At 39.4% G+C, this 19,917-nt stretch overlaps 1 protein-coding gene across 1 annotated transcript in view; it reads left to right on the top strand.

Moving 5' to 3' along the window:
- Window positions 1-7,174: 7,174 nt before the first annotated feature.
- BCKDHB (branched chain keto acid dehydrogenase E1 subunit beta) overlaps window positions 7,175-19,917 on the top strand; it is a 108,724-nt gene continuing 95,981 nt past the window's right edge. The window contains exons 1-3 of the mRNA XM_010707698.2: window positions 7,175-7,409; window positions 9,370-9,447; window positions 11,730-11,798. Of these exons, the coding sequence (XP_010706000.2) occupies window positions 7,244-7,409; window positions 9,370-9,447; window positions 11,730-11,798 (313 nt within the window). The 5' untranslated portion in view covers window positions 7,175-7,243. The remainder of the gene's footprint in view (window positions 7,410-9,369; window positions 9,448-11,729; window positions 11,799-19,917) is intronic.

Genomic DNA, 19,917 nt, shown 5'->3' with positions numbered 1-19,917 from the left:
CAGCCTTCTGAGGGCACATCAGTATGGATAGGTATGGGTTCCCTCACCCACACTCCAAGTTAAGCAAAAGCAAGAGAGTTCCGATCTGAAAGTCATGTATTTGTACAGATTTCACTAACTCAGGCACTACCCTGGGCCACTCCAGCTACACAGATTCCAGAGGTGGGTGGCATCCAGTTGGCTTGAAAAGCAAGTGAGGCAAATATGTGTCTGTCTGCACCTGTCCTGGTCAATATATATGAGTCAACAACATCATTATTAGGAAAATAAGATTAGGGTTTAAGATTAGGGATCAGGAAGGTCCTCCTACAGTACTCAATCTGAACTCTCTTATTGTGGCTATCAATCTTTTATATGATGACTTCCTCAAATTTATCAAGCTCTGTCTGAAAATTATCTAGGATCTGTTTACATGCTCTATTTCTAGAGGGATGGCACCCAGAACATTCTGTTCTGGTGGGTATGAAGTTTTCAACTCCAATTCTGAGTTATTAACAACTAATCATAGAATTATGGAATGGTTTGGGTTGAAAGGGACTTTTAAGATCATCTAATTCCAGGCCCCTGCTATAGGCAGGGACACTTCCCTCTAGACCAGGTTGCTCAAAGCCCCACCCAGTCTGGTCTTGAATGCCTTCAGGGAGGGGGCAATCTGTTCTTCCTGTGGATCATTCACATTGAGAAGACCATTGCTTTCTGGAGATCCAAGTACTTTGTACTGCACAATTTTAAAACATAAGGCATGGTAAGTGATCAACTTGTATTTTATGGCTGCTCCTCTTTCCCCTTTCCACACAGATCCATTCTGTCCCAGACCTAATCAATAACTGTAACCAACATACTGTTAGATCAGGGTAACATCATCATTATTTCCAAGCACAGATCACTTAATGTGAAATGGAAGCCAGAGGTCACAGCATGCAGGGGCAAATCAGGATTTTTTTTTTTTTGGTGCCTAGGGAACTGCCTACAGTGCATCAGGAAAAACAAACAAACAAAAACCAAACAAACAAACAAACAAACAAAAAAACAAAACACCTGTTTGGTTTTTCATAGGCTCGGAGTTCAGTCTCCTAACATATTGCAGTTCCTCTCCTGTGACCTCCAGGGCTAAGCTACATCTTTCCTGGGATATCCACGATCTACAGAATAGAGTGATTTATGGATTGATTGTAAAGCTAATCTGTTTGGAGTAACAAGACTACCATCAGATGCTAAGGCTGGTAGCATGCTGAATTGAGTCAAATCCTGTTTAGCAGCTTCCCAAAATCTGTATCTGTGATAGTTAATTGCAAAGAAAGCAAATGGTTTGTTGAAGATGGCCTGCTTTTCTCCCTGGCAGCCACGGAGGCCATATGACTATGATATGTGCAGACAGAGAGTACTGCTGTTTGGAAGGAAGCTGTTTCAATGCATGCCACATTAATAGAAACTGTTGCCAAAGTCATCTCATAGTATCATCATTATTATTGCTTTGGAGTTTTTACTTATTGAGGTTTGGATACAAAGTTGCCCACAGGATTGCCTACAACCCGCCTGAGCACACGCATAGTGACTGAAACTCATTTTGCCTAGGCGTTCAGCCACTAAGATGGAAAATCCTAAGCACCAACCAAACCAGACATGCTGTAGACCTCACAAATACTGAGGTAACCGCTTGTGTGCTTGCTGTCATTTTTCTCTGGCTGAACTAGGGGAACAAAGAACTCCTAGCTTGGCCGTGATTGCCTGTATCAGAAGTCACCCTGTAGGCCTTCTGAGCATTGCCACCACATATTGTTCTCTGAATTATGGGCTTCAGTCTCTGCGTCTTCTCTTAGTCAAGTTAAAAATGCATTGAGCTGAATTTTCTGCAGATCAGATGAGTTAATAATAAGCCAACAAAATACCGCTCCGATGTTTTTGCTTCTTTCCAGTGTAAGCTTAACAAGCTGTTATAACAAACTGCAGCTGTATTATGTTTTCTGGAATTGTTACTTCTTACTCTGGTAATGAGTTTAAAGCATAAACACATGGAAAAATCTGCACTGAGGTTTTCCAGTTAAGCACATATGACAATCTGTGGCACTGTTCCTCTCAGCGGCACTGGAAGAATTTTAGGACATAAGGATAAATCTCTTAGGGTCTTAAATCTGCATCTCTGGGAAATGCTGACTGTAGGCATCCTTAATTCCTACTGAGTCACCAGCAGTGGAATTAGTCTCCTATGCAACAACTATTGAGTGAAATATCAAGCAGCCATGCCTTGTCCTGTGATTCCTGCTGCCTACCCTCATACCCTGACAACCACTGAAATTCTTGAATCAGCATTAGATTTGGAGAAACAACAGCTGCTGGCAATACAAATTCCCTATCTTTTTACATCCACCCATCTATGTGTCAGCCTGGTTAGCACCACCACACCAACCCCACTCTATCTATGCTGTGTAAAAATCCCCTAGTTGTATCTAGAGAAAAGCATATTCCTTTCAGACCGTTTAGAATCAAGGCTCCCAAAAGAGTAATTACATTTCTTGTCTACCAGTAGTGCCTGGTAGAATTATCCTGGCCTAGGGTCTACCCCCAGCAGTCAGATCTAGCTTGACTTGGTTTAGATTAGAGATAGAAGTACAGATGCAGTTACAGTGAGAGATCACTTTTGAAGAACTCCCATTAGGGTGTATATATCTTTTTTTTCCTTTTTCTTTTCTTTTTTTCTTTCTTTCTCTTGACAAAAGGGTTGCACGGAAATTAAATCTGAAACAGTCTTGATGAAAGCAGTGCTCTCTGTTTGTAAGTAATTTAATAACTAACTACACAAAGCTCTTGACAGTTCACAGTGGGAAATAATTCTAATACCAAAACAGGGTGGAGAGAATGGACTGACACATCTTTATTTCAAGACATGTATTAAATTTCACCAAGTAAAACCATTGTTGTTCTCTGCCACCTAATGGTGTTAGTGAAAAATTACAAATCAGTAAGACAATTCTCAACTTCTGTTCTTCCTAATAGACTTTAGTGAATTTATTTAAATATGAAGAAAGAACCAGGGTATGGACAAAAGCCTGAATTACCACAATCTTTCAGTGAAGTACAGGCTGCCTAATATATTCTGAACTCTGTGTGTTGGTGAAGAGGTAAGTCTAAATAATGCCTATGCTGCCTAAGGACTCACGCACTGAGACCACGGTGCCTTCTATGAGTTTTCATTCATAAGGTACAAACTTAAGCAGAATTTTATCATATGTCATTAAAAAAATCTTTATAAAGAGGTTAGGAAGCATTACTGTGCAGCAATGGTTGACTCAAAAATGTTAAACCAAACTTTGATTTACTCAGAACCATATGAAATCCACAAGTCAAAAGAGCATATAGGAAGACATGTTCTTTTTATGTTAAAAATAAGTTTGTCTACAGTTATTTATTTTATTTTATTTTATTTTATTTTATTTTATTGGGATAAAGGAAATGGATTGAGTGCAAAGGGGAAGAATTAATGATAAGTACCACAGTTAATTTTGTGTCTGCATGCAGGTGACTGCATTGTGCAGACACCTACACAGCAATGACTACAACGGTGGAATCTGTCTGTGATTCAAAATCTCAAAACTCTGTACATCAACCTAGGAAGAAAATGCCTAGATCATCATGTAATGGCAAAGCTCATCAAACCTAGAGTGACTGGTACATAGGAAGGTAAAACATCAACAAAAAAGGCATTTAGATTAGATGTTGGAGAATTGTCTGAATGAGATTTTGTCTTCATAAAGCCAGTAGCACAGGAGTCACAGAATCACAGAATCACAGAATGGCCAGGGTTGGAAGGGACCCCAAGGATCATGAATCTCCAACCCCCCTGCCACATGCAGGGCCACCAACCTCCCCATTTAATACTAGACCAGGTTGCCCAGGGCCCCATCCAACCTGGCCTTGAACACCTCCACGGATGGGGCATCCACAATCTCTCTAGGCATCCCTAGAGTAAGATCTATGCTTGGGTAGCTTTGATTACTCACACTCCGAGTACTTTTCTGGCTTCTCATGGAGTGTTGGCCTGAATACTGCACTGACTCATGCAGTACTGCCTATCTGGCTGTTGATACTGGTTGAAGAAGTGGGTAACTGATCTACAGAAACTGATGTCTCCAGTGGAGTACAAATTCTATACGTTCAGTTTACAGAAATTGCTATTAACATTATGGGGTAAAGTTGATTATTTTTGTAACTGATAGCAGCTCCTGCTCTAATCAGTAATGCAAGGTCAGTCTGTGACAAGGTGAACTGAATCTCAAACATTTATTTAAACCTGTGGAACATGTTGCTTTGTACACTGCTATCTCCAGTGCAGTACCTGCTGATGGCAGACAGCAATGTAGAGGAAAACTGCAGGAAAATCATGTGATCCAAAGGAGACTTCTTCAGACCACATTACTGTTTTTTAATGCCAACTTTTGTCTGCTGACAAAAGACAATTCATGGGCTGTGAATTTCCCTTTCTGTTCCATTTTTGTCACACTCTCTTACTTTTATATGTTGATGATATAAAGTTTACTATTTTTATTTAAATCAAAATGAATGCTAGCAGTCTGAATGAAATAAGCAATTAGTCTTAACAAGAGCAACAAAATGCAGAACTAAGTTAAGATATCCATGGAGGACAAAATACTCCATAAAGGCAGCACACTTAAACAGACATGGGAATTGTGCATGAGAATGACAAGGGGGAAGGGAAACAGGGAAGCTTTGGCTCAGTGGATTCCAGGCAAAAGTGGATCCATCACATTCTCTTATTCTCTCCTTTTTAACTCCAACAGACCATATTATAAGCCAAAATGTGGTTGCATATAATCAAAAGTATCAAAGAAAGAGGCATTCTAATATGTATGTGTACGTTCAGCCAGATCTACTGTATGTTTTCTACAAAGAAATTTCGTTTTTATTTGAAGAACAGAAGCGATGACAGTCTAGAATGTTCTCTGATAAGCTGTTCCTACATTTAATTATCCTAGAGATAAAAATATTCTCTTTGTTTTTCATATAAATTGAACTTCATTATCTTTTTCTTTTTTCCTTGTGTGTGTGTGCGTGTGCATGTATGTACTAGAATTATAAGATGTCAACTACGAGAAATCATTTCCCTATGTAGGTACTTCTAGACTGAGCCACAGTAGCATGTAGAGTTAAATATGCTCTGTGTTTTCAAAACCATTTAAACTGATTGAACTAAACAAGGAGAGTGGGATTCTCCTCTGATAATTATAGAACAGTACAATCTTTTATAATGAAAAAAGTTGAATAATATCTCTGCAGGTAGCCCCTTTTTTTTCTAGTATTTCTTCACTTAACATTAGGAAATACTCATTTAAAAATGGAATTGCCGATTATAATTAGGGTAGGAGGAAGGGAGAAAACAGCAAAGGAAACAAGAGAACAGCAGTGTTGCCAGGACATAGCAATAGGGTGACAGAAATGCTCACCAGCACCTCCTGTAAGAGGGGGTGGATCAGCTCACTGCAGTGGAAAACATGTTACAAAATTCCTTCTATGACCCACAAAGCAGCGAGAAAAACTTACAGCAAGACTATAGCATGAAAGACTTTACAAGATAAAAACAGTGAAACTATGATCAAAGGAACGTAAGAGAAATCCTGGATTTCTCTTGCACCATCTACAGAGGCACAGTCTAAACAAAGCAATACATACTGGGACATGTAAGAAGCTCGTAAGGAGTCTAAGATTCAACTACAAGCTATGTCAAAATTTGGGAGATTTTGTAGTAGAATAACAGTCTTGTGGCCATACAATCATGTTGGAGTCCAATGCTTGCAATTAGTTCACAATTAGATTAATGTAGATCTTAAGTAATATAATGGACTTCAAAAGTGTTACATCTGATAATCTGGTCAATGCCAGTAGGGCAAGCAGTCACCACCAGAACCTCATTAACTGCATATGATTATTCAGAAATAGTAGGAATGACTACCAGAGTTCTTTTAATGTTTGTCAACAACACAAAGGATGCTCATAATGACTGATATGCACAGAAGGAGAGCACAGTTGATTTCAGCTCTTAAAGTCTGGTGCATACATTTAACAGAAGTGGCTCGGTGTGTGTGAACGACTTGCAATTAAGAGAGCTGATCGAAGTTGCTAGAATATATCAGAATTGTTGTAGATCTTATTACCCTACAAGAGCTGAAAGTCATGAGTGCTGTGACTTATCTCCACTAACATACTGGTCAGCCAAAGTAGATTTGGATAAACCCCTTTGATCGTCCATTTCTATTTTCAGTCCAGTGTAACTTTCCAAGGCCATGTGAGTACAAACTATCCTTTGCACACAAAAGGCGGTAATACTTCAGGTGGCAAGCCTCGTCTCCAGGCACTGCTTTCTCTTTCATGCAGGTACGAATGGCAGTAAACAGGTCCTGCTGCAGGTATTTCCTCTTTGCATCCTTCCATGAGAGACGCCAGAACTTCCTCTGTAAAACACGGGGCTGCATTCCTTTTCAAGTGCTGAGTACAACAGCTGTGGGAGACAACGGCCTCTGAACTAAAGCAGCAAGGAGCATCATTTATCGGCCAGTGCTGAAAATTGAGGCATCTTTTGGGATATCTAACCAAGGCTATTGCTATGTGTTATCCACCACTGCATGTAGACCTAATGATTGTTACAGCTCATGGTTTGAATTATACGCTATTTTCTGAAGGAAACAACTGTCTGAATAATAAACAAGACTAGAATAACCTACCCCATTATCAGGCATACAGGTAAAAGCTTATATATAACTCCGGTTGTTATATCTTCTATGTATTATACTTTTTCAGACATTTCACTCTCCCGATGCAACCCCAACACTCTTATTTTTCCTCTTGTTTATTATATTTCTCGTTAAGTTGCACTCACTCATCGCCCATCTCACAATACCACGCTCTCACCCCCTCCAGCAACCGCCCCCCGCCCGCTACGGCGCACGACGTGCTGCATCATACCCTTGACACCGCCCCTCCATCGTGCCCCCGCCCCCATCATGGCCCCGCCCCCATCATGGCCCCGCCCCTCAGGCCCCTCCTTCCCGCGTGCCTCCGCGTAGAAACACTTCACTCCCCTCCTCACTCCCCTCTCAACCCTCCCCACCCACCGCATGAGCGTCCTCTGATTGGTCCGCCCCCCGCCGTCGCTGGCCAATGAGGGCGCCCACCCGGGTCCCCGCCTCTTTAGAGCGCGCGGCGGCCGCGGCGCCCCCCGATAGCGGCGGTGATGGCGGCGGCGGCGGCGGCGGGGCTGGTAGGGGTTTGGGGCCGGTTTGGGGGCAGAGCGCGATGTTGCGGAGCGCTCCGGAGCCGCCCGACCCCCCTGTCGGCCGCGCCCCGCCGGGCTGCTGCGCACTTCGCTTTCGAGCCGGACCCGGCACCCAGCACCTACGGTGAGAGCGGGGCCGGGGTCCTCCCTGCGGGCAGGGCTCTGCTGTCGGTCCCGCCCCTGCCGCCTCTCTGCGATGGAGAGAAAGAGCGGGCAGGGCCGCCGCAATCCCGGGTGGCTCGGCCTTGGCCCGGCCGCGTGGCTGAGGTCCCTGTGTTTGCTCAGCACAGAGCAGAGGAGCTGAGGGGAGGCCTGATGGCGGCTGCAGCTCCTCACAGGGAGCGGAGGGGCAGCGCTGAGCTCTGCTCTGTGTGACAGCGACAGAGCCTGAGGGAACGGCGTGGAGCTGTGCCAGGGGAGGGGCAGCTGGGGGTCGGGGACAGGTGCTGCACCACAGGGCGGTGGCATGGAACGGGCTGCCCGGGGCTGTGGGCACGGCCCTGAGCTGCTGGAGTTCGAGGAGTGTTTGAGTACCGCTTTCAGACATAGGGTTTGAATTTTGAGTGGTGCTGTGTGGAGCCGGCAGTTGGGCTCGATGATTTCCTGTGGGGCTTTTCCAATTCAGGATGTTCTATGAGGTGTTCCGACTTTGTAGTTAAGTCTGAGACAGCTCTCAGCCGTTCCCATGTGCTTTGAGGAGGCACAGGCACGCAGGGTGTCCCAGAGCAATGTCTGTGTGCTGCCGGCCTCTGCTGGAGGGCACAACGAAGAAGCCCTTGTGGGGCAGTCAGCCCTAATGCTAAGAGGAAAGCTAGGTCCCTGACTTAAACAAAACAAGCAAAAAACAACCCTTGGAGTTCTATGACAAATAGTGAATAAAAATAAATGACAGTACTGGTCTGGTCTTGATATTAATCCTAGCTTCACAGTTCACACCTGAAGGGCACAATTACTTTCTACTCTCCTGCTTCTGTGACAGCCTTTTGCTGTTAGAAGCAGGGGCCAGCAGGTTGGAACAGTCAGTGCTAGCAGTTTGACAGTTGCTGGAGGGATAGGCATTTCCTTATAGCAAATACTGAAATGAATGTGTCCTGCTGAAAGGATAACCTTGTGTGGGTGACTGGGGAAGGAGAAACTGCTGCTGTTCCCCAACTTCCACTTTGCAAATGTTGATTGCTTATAGCTTTGATACAGTTTGAATGGTTCCCATAATGGTTTCTTACAGCTTTCTCTTAAAGGCTTCTGTAAACTATAACAAGAAAAGCTATTGAGCATGAAAAAATACAGGAACACAGCTCTCTAGCTCTGCTATGACTTGAGCCATGGTCTTGACCAAGAAATGCTAATTACCAGGGGATAATTGGCTGAGTGATTGTTGAGAGATACTGTAAACAGAAGTCAGTTCTTTTGGTTACTCTTATTCCTGTTCTCTCATATGGCTGCCACTTCTTTCCTTGCAGTTCAGAAAGGGACTGCGTTAGATCTTAGTACTTAAATCCCTTTTTAAGTATAGCTGTTCCATATCTAACTTCCTCCTTTTTTTTTTTTTTTTGTTGTTTAATGCTTCTAACGCTTTCTAATCGCAATCCAGAGAGCGGGCAGGAGGCATACGAAACTTCTGATGGCAGCAGATGTCTGTAAATAGTGAAGGCAAGAGGTTAAAAAGTAATAATTGAGACACAATAAAGGAAACTTGCTGTGATCTGGTAAACCTCAGCAGAAGGTATCCCTGTGCTCAAGATAATAATGCTTGATTATAGGTTCTTTTTCCTTTGAAAAATTGAATTAACTTTTGTTCCCAGTATTTGAATAAGCTTTGCAAATTTGCATTTGCAGCCACGACTATACTTTTTTCAAAAAGGTTGAATAGAGTTATAGTCCCTGGGATTGCCAAGTATGCTGTGCTTGGTCCCATCTATCCCATAAATTGAGGTTTGCTCAATAAACAAGTCTTTGAGGCATTCCTAATGGGGATTGTGTTTATGACTATTGACTAAGCTTTCAGTAATGTTTTGCAATAGTGTTTTCTAATGTATTGCATATTTTGAACTAAATTAAATATCAAAATAATCCCTTTCTCACAGGGCAAACTCAGAAGATGAATCTCTTCCAGTCCATAACAAGTGCCTTGGATAATGCTTTAGCCAAAGATCCGACTGCAGGTATGCTCTACTTGTTAGTATGTTTTGCTTTCCATCAATTGCATTTTGTATTTGTGCACAATAGTGAATGTGTTTCTCATTGCCTTTAAGCTTTGTAGTATGTTATTTCTACATTTTGATATTAAACAAGGCTTAAAAATGCACTGGGATTTAAAACATATAAATGGGATGTTAACAGATTATTAATGGATGATGTATTCTAAACTGTAGTTGTTTTCTCTATCAGCTTGTTGTATTTTGATTGCAAATTGGGACAGAAATATATGTTTATTAATACATTTCTGCTATTTTAGGGTGGCCTAAGTCCCAGAAAAAAGTAAAGGAGGATTTTTTTTGCCTCACTTTTAGTTCACTCAACTCTCCATACTCAAAAAATGGTACTCTTGAAAGACTGCATGTTTCTTGCTCTGTCATTCTCCTTTCTCTCCTTCTCTGCTCTCTCATACTCCTTTTCAGCTTTACTGATTTTGGGTCATCATCGTACATGGGCAATGTAAGATTTCTCCTGTCTTTTGCAGTCTGGATAACTGATAGCTTTGAAGAAGCTAGTTCAACACAGTTCAGTTAAAAATGAATTATCCTAAACTTTATTTTGCACAAAACGACTTAATTCATGGAGATAACAAGAGATCAGTTGCTTCAGTCATCAACAAAGGTGTGATGAAGGCCAGATATTCAAAATGTTATTTCTTAATGGCATGAACACAGCTGGAAAAGCTGTATGATCCTGTTGTGTAAGTTTGTTTTTTTTCCACTTAATCTGTTAGTAACTCTTTTTGGCACCGTTTAAACCACTGCTTAGTTTGAAGTCTAACTAATTGTCTGATCTGTCAGGATAAATTCCATGTTCTGTATCCAGTAGTATGCTTGTATGCATTCTCTCTCAATCTAAAGCTATGTTATAATCAGCTTTAGTAAGCTTGACTTAGACAACAGGTTTTAGTGATATTTCTGTAGTATCAACAATATAAAAGCAAGTACAGTGTAATTCTATAAGGAACCTAAACACGTATGTGATCTTCAGCCTTTTATTTGCTCTAATGTTCTAGTCTTGCTCCTCATCTTGCAGTTCTGTATCTGTGTAAAACCCTTTGCCAGACTATACTGGAATTCTGCAGTCCAGATCTGTGTTTTGTCAGTATTGCTCTACTTAATGAATTAATTAGTAATTCTTGTAGTAGAAAGCGTATTCTTTGTCTGTTTTCAGTTGTGTGGAAATTGAGCAACTGTTGTTTAAGTAGTGGGGAAACTCATGCTTGGGTAAATGAGGACTAGAATCTGGCCAGGAAAGCATTTCAGTGGATGAGGAGAATGAGTAGTTTCATGGAAGTTTGCTGACAGCATTGTCAAATGGGGCTGTTCTTATGTTCTTAGTACCAGATGATTCCAAAGTATGTAGTCACATGGTAGTAGGAAAACACTATGAAGTTTTTAATATATTAAAAAAAAAAAAAAAAAAAAAGCAAACTAGTAAAAATGAATTGGAGCAATGATTTGAGGATCTATTTCTGTCATTAACACTATGATGGCATAGCTTTTTTCCAATCTCTATTTTAACAGATTAAATAAAACTGTTTTAACAAAAGTCACTTTCAGCATTTGATAAGTCAAAAGAGAAGAAGATCAGATGAAAATTTAGCCCTAAATCAGCTGAAGATAATTAGTTTGGGGGAAAAAGACTTTAATTGTCCAGGTGCTGTATGAGAATGGTAGTGTTGAATATAGTGTTGAATACTAATAGTTGTCCTGGCTATTAGATTGCCATCTTTTCTGTATAGGATTTCCTTTGAAGAGGCTCTTGAGGGATCTGGTGAGTATGTTATTTTGTAGAACACTTCAATTTGACACTTTTCAAAACACTAAATATACTGGAATCTGTGGATGAAAAATATGAGTGTTTGAGTTGAAGCACAATATACAACTTCAGTAACTCTTTCATAATTGTTTATTGGAATTGTTATTTTATTTGTTTTGATGTCTTGATGTTATAGAATACTTCAGAAAAATAAATGGCCTAATGAAGCCATAACTGAATCAGTTAGATTAATACTATTTCAAGGCATAGATGTATTACTTCACTGATTCTTTGTTAGCCTTGCTTCTTCTACAGAAGCAGCAGTGTAAAAGAAGGCTGTGTAAAGGAAGCACTTAAACGTCTAGATAAATTTTGAACTAGAATGAAGTGTTAAGTGCTTAACAGAAAAATTGCCGAGGCATTCATGGAGAAATCAAATGCACTGGGATTACATTAATCTTCCTGTACTTTTTTTTTTTTTTTTTAGTAATATTTGGTGAAGATGTGGCCTTTGGTGGAGTCTTCAGGTGTACAGTTGGCTTGCGAGACAAGTATGGTAAGCCACTGTTTACATCTGGTTTTATCTTTGTATTAACATTTGTTTTTCCTACCCCATATGGTTTGTGGGAGAAGAGAAGAATATGTAGGAGAGAAATCTTATAACTGGAGTACTTTTTTATTCTATTTGTCTTTGAAAATAGAAGTTTTGAATATGCTATCAGTGTAAGCTTTCAAAAATACTGAATTTGCTGACATTTGAATTGTCTTCTGTTTCTTCAAATAACTTTATCAATATGACTTCACATTTTTAACTGTACTTGGACTAAATGTTCGTCATTTGGGCCCCACTTTATTTGTCATCAAATTAAAGCCTCTTATCAACGAAACATAGTGATGCTTTTTGGTCTTATCTGCCACAAACTGGAAAGGACTTAACTTGAAATAGGTTTGAGTACTTTGTTAAATATAATATTTTCTAACATGCCCTGGAAATATAGAAAGAAAACACAACATAGAAATTTTATAGCTATTCTTGTTCTTCATCTACAATGCAACTGGTTTACTTGCTTGGGAGATTTGCGTGCAGGCATTCAGAGAAATAATGACATTGCCATCTAGATAGGGGAAAAATATATATGCAAAAATATATATGAAAAATGTGACATACTTAATTATCTCAGACAGTTGAGGTGGGTTCAGGGGAAGAAAAATGTTGTTACTTACAGAATCTTTTAAATTAAAAGATCACCTTAATTTTTTTTAAAGTGAATTTAAAATAAGGAGCTTTCTAGAAAAGAATAACTGAATTGGAAGAAACCTTCAAAGGTGATGTAATCCATCTGAATTTTAAAAACTTGCAGGAGTTTTCAATAATTTCTTACATTATCCGTGGTTTAAGTTAATCTTTACATTATGTTCATTTAAGAAGAAACTTAATTCTGCTTTCTGTGGTGTGATCTTCTATAGCTTCACATCAGTGGAGATAAAGGTGTAGACTGTTACAATGAATAGTCTGAAAGCAAGTAAGTGCCATGTTCACAGTTTTTGTTGGATAGAGTTAAATGTGTACTCAGTGATATCTTGTTGGCAAATTTGGAGGAATTCTTGACATCACTGTTTTTAACTTAGGTGTGATTTCCTTAGGTGTGCTTTTTGCCCCAAGAAGTGCTGTGGAATGCTACAAAAAATAACTTTTTAATCTATGGCGTGCAAGGTGATACGTAGTGGTTTACCCTCTTGGAAACTGGTTGTGGCTACAGTAACGTGGTGGCTTTTTATATGGGTGTTGTGTCCCCCACTGGGCTATCCAACAGTCGAAGCAGAACATTACAAATTCAAGGCACAAAAATGATTGGTACCATTTGCTGCAGATTACATCTATTTCACTGATTTATCTGGAGATGAGTTATTGCTGACTTGGACATTACAAGAAAACATTGGGCTTAAAAAGGGAGTGGAAGAAGACTGTGCTTTTAAGGCAGTTTAGAAAGATAAGTCTGTTTTGTCTTAATTCTCTACTTCAGTGGTTATCATAGAACCATAGAATGGCTTGGGTTGGAAGGCACCTCAAGGATCGTGAATCTCCAACCCCCTGCCACATGCAGGGCCACCAACCTCCCCATTTACTACTAGACCAGGCTGCCCAGGGCCCCATCCAATCTGGCCTTGAACACCTCCACGGATGGGGCATCCACAACCTCTCTGGGCAGCCTGTTCCAGCACCTCACCACTCTCTCTGTAAAGAACTTCCCCTGACATCCAACCTAAATCTTCCCTCCTTGATTATAAAGCCATTCTCTCACTCTGCTGCTTATATGTTAATATGTATTTACATAAAGTCTGGTTGAAACTATTAGTAGTAGTCATTATGGTTGCATGTTGGGGTTGAGTTGGTTCTGTAAATCTGGTGGAACATGTTCTCTGTTCATCAGATTTCATGTGAAAATGAAGTCTCCTAGACAGCAGTTGGCTGTGCTGTAGAGGTGGGTGCTGTAGAGGTGGGTGCTGTAGAGGTGGGTGCTGTAGAGGTGGGTGCTGTAGAGGTGGGTGCTGTAGAGGTAATGCAGGGAACATCTATAAAGTAACTTGGCTGGTGTGACAAGCAACAGTCTCAATGTACTGGCAACTTAGCTAGAATTGAATTTATTTTGAGTGTGCAATAAGAATTTTTGGTGAATATTTTGAGGAAGATACGGCATGACTTTGGGAATATTTGAGTGGAACTCCTTTAAAGCTTGAGGGGGAAGATGGATGAGAAATTGGAGCAGTACTTATATTAATATATTCAATAAGGGCCAATGAAAGTTAATATTGATTCTGACCACCTTCTAGTGAAAAAGATGATAGATTTTTTATGAGGAAAAACTAAGCTCATATTTCTTGTGATTAAAAGCAAGTGGGTACGTAAAGTGCTGGTGAAACCAAATTGATCAGGTAGGAAACTGACTCTTCATGTCAGTTCTGACCACTGCAAGGATTGTTTTGACTGCAAAGGATGTTAGTTGAAAGGGAGAAATTCAAAAAGGTTTTCTGACGTGTTTGTGCCTTAAAAGAAATATAATCTCTTATTCTTATATTCTAGAAAGATCTCAAGTTCCCCTTCTGTCTTGCAAATTCTAAGATTTGGGTGTTGTTGAAAAGTGAACTGAAGATATCGATAGTGATTGAGATGGAAGGAGTTTTTATAATTATTCTGTTGGTGAGGTACCTGTAAGTACATGGTGACAATATCTGATCTACACATTTGGAGAGAAGGAGAAATATGAAGGAGTTGTCCATAAAATGATAATTCAGCTTTGTAAGGCAGGCAAGGTGACACAAGTAACTTTTGGTTTCTTCAGTAACACTGAAATCTTATAGAAAACATGCAATAGCTTGAGTGAAAATAGCAAAAATGAACCTCGTGGCAAACTGAAGGTTTTACAGTGCTTAGGAGAACTAGGAAAACCTGAAAGCACAGAAATTGAAGGAATCCAAAATTTCAATTAGGACGTATCTGTCTTAGATCAGTGTTGTTTTAGACAGGAGATAAGTTCCAGTTACAGCACTTGTCTTATGCGTAGGCTGTATGTAGTCTATTTTAAATAAGGAGGAATTCCAGACAGAGCTGATGAGCAGGCAACCAGCCTCATTGATCTTGCTTGTACAATAAAGATTACATACTTACTGGCCTTTCTTTCCACGCCTCACTCCTGCAATTACCATTAGCATAGTAATAGCAAATGCAAGTAGTGCATTATGTTGATTTAAAATTTGATGAAATTGATTTATTCCCCCCCCTCATTCTAGAACTGGAGTTTTCCAATTTTGTAGCTAATCAAAATCACTAGGTGGCAGTCTATGCCTGTAAGTAATTATTTTGCTACATATTATCCTCCTTTTAAAGCGTATTGAAGAGATTGAGATCTAATTATCTAACGTTACAGCAGTGAGAACTCAGTGCATTAATATTCAGCAGTAACTCTATGCAGATTGTGGTTGCTATCTGTACTGTTACTCAAGTCTCTCTGGACAGGTAGTGAGGAGAAGAAAAATACTTTTAGAATAAATCATAATCAAATCTAAGACTTTTTTTTTTTTTTGGCCAGAAAAGCCCTGTGTTTTTATTAAAGCACAGATAGAGATGTATGCTAATAAGCAGAAGCCCAGCTTGTAGACTTTATTAAAAAAAAAAAAAATATATATATATATATATATATCTTAGTTGTTGATTAGATGAGTATGTTTTGAAATTGTTTAATTGAGGAAATGTATGTAAGCATGGCAATATGTGGAATTGTCTTTGCTATGACAGCTGTACCTCGGGTATCACGTTTCTTCCTGTGTGTCTTTTGTTAACATCTGAGGTAGTGACGTCAGAGCTGGATTCAGCCTTAGCAAATTGTTGTTCTTCCATGGATATTAGTAACTTCTGCATTAACTGAATGCTTAGAATTCAACTGCTGTATAATCCTCCTTCCTGAAAACATGTAGATTCCTGATTATCATTACTTTATTTTTATGTGGAAAGTTCCTTTCGAATAAGGGAACAGAAGTCTTTTTTTTTTTTTTTTTTTTCTTTTTGTTTTCCCCCCTCTCCCTTAGGTCTCACACTCTGGATGGTATACTCTTATCTTACTTCTTCTCTCCTTCCCCATTACCTCCTGCCAGGTCACCATTTTGCAAAGGTTGTGTACTCTAACCTGCAGAATATCTTTATTGAAAAAGGAACAAATACCTGCTGCTCCATATTCCTGCTATCTTGGAAATGTTTCTTGTTCCTTGTCTCCAGAGCAAAGAAGTAAAGCAAATGTTTTGTATCTGGTTCTTTTGCCTACTTTGTTTTTGTAGCCTATGTAGTCTATTTTTTTTTTTTTTTTTAAAAGGATACATATTTAGACTTTGGAGAAAATAACTGGCTAAAATATCTGTACACATTTGCCTTCGAGCCTATGGGTAGATTTAAAAGGATGTTGGAGTGCAGATAATTGTGGTTGGTTTCTCTGCTTGGAGAGTGAAATAAAATTGTAGCACGGAATAATTAGCATTAACTCTTTTGCAGAATCATAGAATGGTTTTCAAGACCACACCTGTTCATAGGTCTTATCACTTACATGCAGATGCCTTTCACAAAGATGCACTTATCTGTATGTATGTATCTGGATACCTTGTTTTGGTGAAGTTATGTTTTATGCAAGTATTGGAAGGTTAAAGTGCTCCCCAAAATATTTATGGGGAGCTATGGTGACATGCTATGATTCTAGACCTCTGGAAAGGAATCTGGGAGCTCTGGCTGATGGGAAGCTGCATCTGAGCCAGCAGTGTATCCTGGCAGCCAGAGAGGCCAACTGTACCCTGGGATGCACCAGTCCCAGCGTGCCACACCAAAGTGTGAGGTGGATGGGGAAAAAGATTGTGAATAAAAATTAGAATCTGTTCAGTCTATCCAGGATACAGGGTATTTTTTTGCAAGCTGGAAAGTCATTGAAGAAATACACTTGTATAGAACCCCGTGGGTGCAGGGGGAGTTGAATTAAAGATTTCTCCCTGTGGGAAATTGCAATCACATCAAAAAGCAAGTGATTTAACAGCATATGACACCACAGAGCAAGAAAATAACATCCTTATGTGAGCATGACCTAGCCACATCATTCGCAATCAGCTGGATGCTTTAAAAATGATTTTATTTATCACTTCCATATTTGTTTTGCTCTACTTTCTGCCTGCCTTACAGATTTTGATCTCTGAAGGACAGGGTATGTTTTGGGACAGATAACTGCCAAGGCTGTTCTTAGCCTTCAGATATGGAAATTCTGTGGCTTCCCTACGCACACTGTCCCAGCACAGGATTATGTTTTCAAAGCTCTTTGTTATTGATCAATCTTTTCTGGACACTGCTTGCTGCAGCTGAAGATTATGGGCCATCCAAAGCTGAGTACATTACTCTACTTGGATCTTACTGAGTAAAACATGATTGCTTACAGCTTTCTGCTGATATATCTCATCATAGTGCTAACTTGTCATGCAGCCCTGATGTTTATTTCCAGTGTCTGATCCACTGTAATCCCTGAATGTTATTTTGCAGATTCTGTGTCTAAGGTGTAAGCTTGTGTGTGAGTTTTCAGGGAACACTTCATTCTTAGTAAATGACTGGTTTGTATATAGTCCAGCAACATAATTCAGGAGGTTTTGTTTATCTATCCAGGAGATGCCTGCATTTGTAAAATTGAGGTAGTCAACTTTGGAGAAAAGTGTTTACTTAAATGCAATATTTTTTGTGTGTTTATGAGCTGCAGAAAACCACTGAAGGAAGACTGTTTAAGTGAAATGCCTATGGGGGAAAATGTACATGATGAGACATAGATGTCCCTAAGTTGTTATTGTATTTGCTGAAGTTCTTGGCTAAGGATTGGATATGCTTAAAAAAAAAATAAAAAAAATTAATAATAATAATAAAAAAATGCTGTGCATTGTGAAATAGTTGAAGAACTTTTTGAAAATAGGTAAATAGAAGTAGATAAAGAGTTTTTTAAGTTCTAAATATTTTCCTCTAAAATCTATAAAATGTTTAAAATGTTTATATTGTGGAAGTGTTTTTGTTATTTTATTTTATTTCAGGCAAATTAGTTATTGTGGAGACTTCAAAGCAAGGTCCCTTTACTGCTGAGAGTGTAGAGGTCCATCAATGGATGTTCTGTGTCTGCACTTGTAGTGCCAAGATTGCACTGCAAGGTCACCAAGTAGCTGAATATAGTTTGGATAGGCTGTCTGGGTCTTGTAGTGCCTTCCAGAAGCCTACTACTAGTTGGGGATTACTTTAGTAGGTGTGATGGGTTCCTTTTTTTTTTTTTTTTTCTTCCGAGTTCTTTTTAATCAATAATCTTGGGTCTTTTGCATGCTGTATGAAACATAGCAATAAGCTGAGGGGAAAAATTTGTCCTTAAGTAGCATGAGACATGAGTGATTAGGGGTTCATTTTATAGACGTTGCTTCAGAAGTAGTCTTCAAGCTTATTGGAGAAGCACCCTGCTACCCCTTTTATGGATATGCTTGTCCTTACGCACACAGTGCGTGTGCTTGAATGAAGTAGTTCAATATTTTTTAATTTGTCAGACTTAAGTTGGGATTGGAAAATGGGTTGGAAAATTTCACTGGGTTGAAAGTGGTTTATGTATCTAGACGGGGTAACATTTAAGAAGCCTGGAGTTTGGTTATCCTTGTATCTTTGTGAATAGACTTCAGCAGACAATTCTGCAGATTTTTTTTTTTTTTTTCTTCCTGATTCTTCCAGAGGAGTCTGGCAAGATTGTGATTTTTTTCTGATTTATATAAATGCCTTTGAATAGGAACATCTGGAGAACGTGTTCCTTGTTCATTACACAACTGTACATTTTGTTCATTTTCATCTTAATAGCCAATTCTTTTCTTAGGATTTGCAGCTAGAAAAAAGAAGTTATTTGAGAATTTGATAATGGCATAGTATGTACTTTTACAATCTGTATCAATGGGATATTGACATAAAAAAATTAATGCCTTTGTTTTTAGTGTCTCTGTTTTGAAAGCAATGCATATTTTGTTTGGGACTTGCTGGTTTTGATTGTTTCTTCTTATGGATTGTAAATCTGTGTGAGGAGAAATAAAGGACTTACACTGTAATATGGAACTTAGAATCGTAGGATCATAGAACCCTTGGAGTTGGAGGGGACCTTTAAAGGTCATGTAGTCCAACTCCCCTGCAATGAACAGGACATCCATAGGGTTTCCCAGGGCTTGAGTCAGCCTGATCTTGAGTGTCTTCAGGGCATCCACCATCTCTGTGGGCAACCTGTTCCAGTGTCTCACCACCCTTATCATTAACAAAAAAAACCAAAAACAAACAAACAAAAAAAAACAAAACATAACAAAACAAAACACCTTTGCTAATATCCAGTTTAAATTTCCCTCTTTCAGTTTGAAACCATTTATCCTTGTCCTAGGCGTGTGCCATCCCTTGGATCGTTTTTGTGACCCTCCTCTGGACAAACTCTAACAGGTCTATGTCTCTCCTGTATTGGGTTCTACATCTGGACTCAGTACTCTGGGTGAGGCCTCACCAGTGCAAAGTAGAGTCCAGAAACCTTAGAGACTCTGTCCAGAGCTTTCAAAAGCAGCTGCAACACATTTTAAAGGTATTTAAAGATACGTTTCTGAGCATAAAGTGTTTGCTGCTGACCTCCTTCAAAATGGATTTTTCCATTTGAGAAAATTCTTACACTGAAATGTTTAAAAAATAATACTGTAGTAATAAAGCATCAACAAGGATGAAACATCAAGTATTAAGAACGCAAGATGGAATTTATGTATATAGCTATATCTACAATCTGTATCAATACAAAGTCCAGCTACATAATTTGTATGCCTTGTTTTAGATGTCAGTCCTCAAATCTGTACTATTCCTTAAATTGAATTAGAACATTCTCAATTGCCTTGGTTAGCCCCGTGATCAGCCTGCTCTCTGTTTTATTTGTATTCATTGCATGGGACTAATTTAGCGCGTCCACTATTTTTTTCTGCCTCTGAAGTTGGTGATGAGAATGTGATAATTATCACCACTTCAGTTTAAGATGACGTTGCAGACTTTATTACAAGTGTACAGCATTGAGTTTTCATGGGAATAATTTGTTAGAAGGGTCAAACTGCTCAAGTCATAGAATCAT

Source organism: Meleagris gallopavo, chromosome 2, assembly GCF_905368555.1.
Source record: "Meleagris gallopavo chromosome 2, MGAL_WU_HG_1.1, whole genome shotgun sequence".
In the NCBI taxonomy this organism is placed as follows: domain Eukaryota; kingdom Metazoa; phylum Chordata; class Aves; order Galliformes; family Phasianidae; genus Meleagris; species Meleagris gallopavo.
This window is presented reverse-complemented; position numbering and strand designations above follow the sequence as displayed.